General features: G+C 35.9%; 1 protein-coding gene across 2 annotated transcripts in view; it reads left to right on the top strand.

Moving 5' to 3' along the window:
* Nucleotides 1-1,539: 1,539 nt before the first annotated feature.
* Nucleotides 1,540-3,499, top strand: part of si:dkey-122a22.2 — a 47,980-nt gene continuing 46,020 nt past the window's right edge. For both annotated transcript variants that reach the window (XM_034874064.1, XM_034874063.1), the window contains exons 1-2: nucleotides 1,540-1,693; nucleotides 2,802-2,964. In XM_034874064.1, coding sequence (XP_034729955.1) covers nucleotides 1,634-1,693; nucleotides 2,802-2,964 — 223 coding nt within the window. In that variant the 5' untranslated portion in view covers nucleotides 1,540-1,633. The remainder of the gene's footprint in view (nucleotides 1,694-2,801; nucleotides 2,965-3,499) is intronic.

Genomic DNA, 3,499 nt, shown 5'->3' with positions numbered 1-3,499 from the left:
ATTATGTTATAAGACACAACAATCTGACATAAAGTCAATTGAATGCTATTTCAAAACAATGCCATACAAAATAACACTACATGATAAGCCAATATAGTTGTCCCCTTGCCTAACAGCTCATTGGTTAATTGTTACTTCAACTTCAATCAGGAAGTAAGCACTCTGACAAGCACCTTTTTCTTTACAACAACAATGGAAGATGCTATGTTTTTTGCACATTTATTCAGCAATTTTCTTTTTTGGTTCACTGTTTTTTGGGTGCATATTTTTGTTCAGTCCACTGTAAGTATATCTGCTGTGCAAAAAAAATAACATAAGTGTGTTTGTATCTGCATATATTTCTGTGGATGTGAACAATAGGAAGAATTTTCTATAATTTGAACTATTTGAGTATAATGGCAAAGCACACTAAAGACGAGAGCAGCAGTGTGTAGATGGTTAGACAAAAAAATCTGGCAATATGAATATGAAAAAAATGTGTGCCATTTGGTGCAAAAGTTTGATTTTGATAATGCTATGTGTCGTTTGGGTTGCAGTGCCTCATTTAGCAGGATATATGAGGTATTTTGCATTTTGGGTGTGTGGCTTTGTAAATTTTGTTATATAGTTTTTGAAGCCTAGTTTGCAAAATTGTGTTTTAGAAATTAAAAAAAAAAACTGTATGAGCCTATTTAATGTTAATCCTGCTGCCTTTGCTGTTGACTGCAATATTTTAAGATTGTGGACCATGGGATGGGTTTGTAGGATACAGTGGCCCCTGCAGGCCAGCATGATGCTGCATATTCATAGACTGTATAATAATAATATATAGTCTATATATTAATAATATACAGTCACACTGCAATGCTGACTCCTAGAAGGCAATGCTGTAGCCTTTTCTTTTGTTTGTGTGTGATTGGTCCCTTGTCTTGTGTCTCTGTGTGTGTGTGTGTGTGTGTGTGTGTCTGTGTGTGTGTGTGTGTGTGTGTGTGTGTGTGTGTGTGTGCGTGTTGTTTTGTCTCCCTCCCTCCCGTAATTTCCTCTCTGTGATTTTGTGGCCCCGAGATGCGTTCCCATGTCCCAGTGTGTTGTTTGTAACTGTTTTTTTTTTTACTGTGAATGCTATTTTTACATTTTTGTTCTCAACATGAAAATATAAATGTGATCACAAAAAAATAATATACAGTCTATGCCTTACCACTGAAACATAGACTAATGTCTGCCGTATGAGCATGACAGAAAGACAGACTGTAGGACAGATACTGTAGGTAAAAAAAAGAATAAATTTGTGATGAATAAATATTAAACATCCGACATACACAATGATATGGCATCACAGTGAATGAATGAATTAATTCATGATTTAGCTTTAACAGTTAAATGTTTTCAAATGACGTCAGTGGTTGGCACTAAATACACAGTAAGCTGTATAAAAAATTAAGTGTGAAAATGTCATTAAAAGTAAGTGTATTCATAATGACTGTAATAAAAAGATTGACCAAAGTTGAAAGTTCACCCGAGCAAAATAGGTGGCTACCATACAGAGAAACGCGCAAGAGAAAGTTTGTCTCATGTCGGCTCCTGTACCTCTACGAGGAAGTGAAGTTGGGTTCATTCATTCTGTAGAGTTTAAAAACAGCACTTCATTTTAAAAATGCGTAGAAGAACCGAAGCTCAAGCATCAAACAATGAACCTGCCAATGCTGATAGAAAGGTAATGCACCGTTGACGATAGCTAGCTGAGGATAGCTAGCTAGCTAGCTAACGTGACTGTACATGTGACTGCAGGACCCTGTTGGCTAACATTAAGCTAGCTAACTTGACTCTAAAAGTTAATAGTTCGTTCAGATATAATGTGGGTGCTACTGACGTTTTCCTGCTTACACTGTTCTTACACCAACTTACTAACGTTATCTGGAGCTATAGTTTGGAGAATGACACATTATCCGACTGTGACTCGCAGTTTTGTACAGAAGAGGAGCCAAACCCCCCTTTCGAAACAGCGAATTCAATAAACAATGCGTCATTACAGGCTACTCACTCATAAACATATTCACAAATTATCTTTACACAAATGATTTGCAACATTCCTGTAATTCGGCATGCATCCAGAACAATAAAATAGCATTTTAAACTGTCTATTACCTGGGAAAGGGTCTAATCTTCCACTAAAACACACTGTGGTTAACCCTGATGCCCTCAATTTAACTCTTGGGGTTTTGATAACAACCAGATATTATTACTGGCATGAAACGACTGAAATTGCTTTAATAGTATCATTTAGGTACAGTTGAACCCTCATGTTGTTCTAGGGTCAAATTTGACCCCTTTAAAAAAAGTAAGGGTTATATAAAAAGTATATATCGGAAATATGTTAACCAAATTACTACAAAAAAATTGGATTGGATTCCATACAACGCTCTTTGCAAATACAATTGATCACTTTTATTCCTGTGATCTTAACTATTAGTCAAAATAATTCATCATTTCTGCTTTTTTAACTCAAATATTAGGTACAGTTCTATATAAATGAGGGTTATTGACCATGAATTCCAAAAGCACTGTAGAACTAGTGGTAGTAAGGTGGTGTTAGTGAAGATTATTAAAAAAATAAAAAAAATAAAAAAAGGGACAAAAACGTCAACTATTTGTACGGTTTTTTGAACCCATGAGGACAACACAAGGATAAAACGTTTATGTGAATATGTAGATAAAATGTCCCCCTCCCCACACTAGGATGCCTGAGACAACTTCTGTTATGATATGACAATATAGATTAAGTTGAATTGAATTAATTTTACTATCTCCTCTACATAAACTAGGATCCAGATCGAAGATTGCACAGCCAAGCTGCAGCTGACGGCAGAGGGTCTTACAGCTCTGTGCTCATGACCATTGGAAAGTGTTTCCTTCTGATCATCTTCATCCCTCCGTTCCTCAACTATGCATCGCTGCAGAGAGAAGGACAGGTGCTCTTGCCCAAAGGTTTGCTTATCAAAGGCTAACAAAGTCATTGCTCCTGTCAATTTGATTCCATATTGAAGGGGTGTTCAGAATTTTGGACATATGACCCAATTTCCAAGTTAACCAGTGTGTTTTTTTTATCAGTGGAGACAGTTTTCAACACTTTTTTTCCAGTCTTTCCAGTTCCAGTTTGCTGGTGCTAGGCTAGCGCAAGTCAACAGTATCTGCTAGCCTTCCATTAAAAACCCACTCTTCTTACCCGCTCCACAGTCCACCAAAGGCAAATACATGATAGGCTATTGATGTAAATGTCTATTGATAGAATAATGTGAGAAATAAAATTCTGAAACACCCTTTTAACCTGCAAAACAGGTTATATACTGTATACTGTATATTATATATAAAGTGTATATTATATATTTTTTTGTGAACAACTTTTTATTTTCTTCAATCATCAAATCAGAAACATGTCCTTCCGACTTCACCGTCGGCTTATCCCCATCAAAAACAAACTAAATACACCAATCACACACACAAAAAAAAATAAATAAAAAAA

This window comes from Etheostoma cragini, chromosome 6 (assembly GCF_013103735.1).
Source record: "Etheostoma cragini isolate CJK2018 chromosome 6, CSU_Ecrag_1.0, whole genome shotgun sequence".
Classification (NCBI taxonomy): domain Eukaryota; kingdom Metazoa; phylum Chordata; class Actinopteri; order Perciformes; family Percidae; genus Etheostoma; species Etheostoma cragini.
Note: the sequence above shows the minus strand (reverse complement) of the source record. Positions and strands in the feature narration are given on the sequence as shown.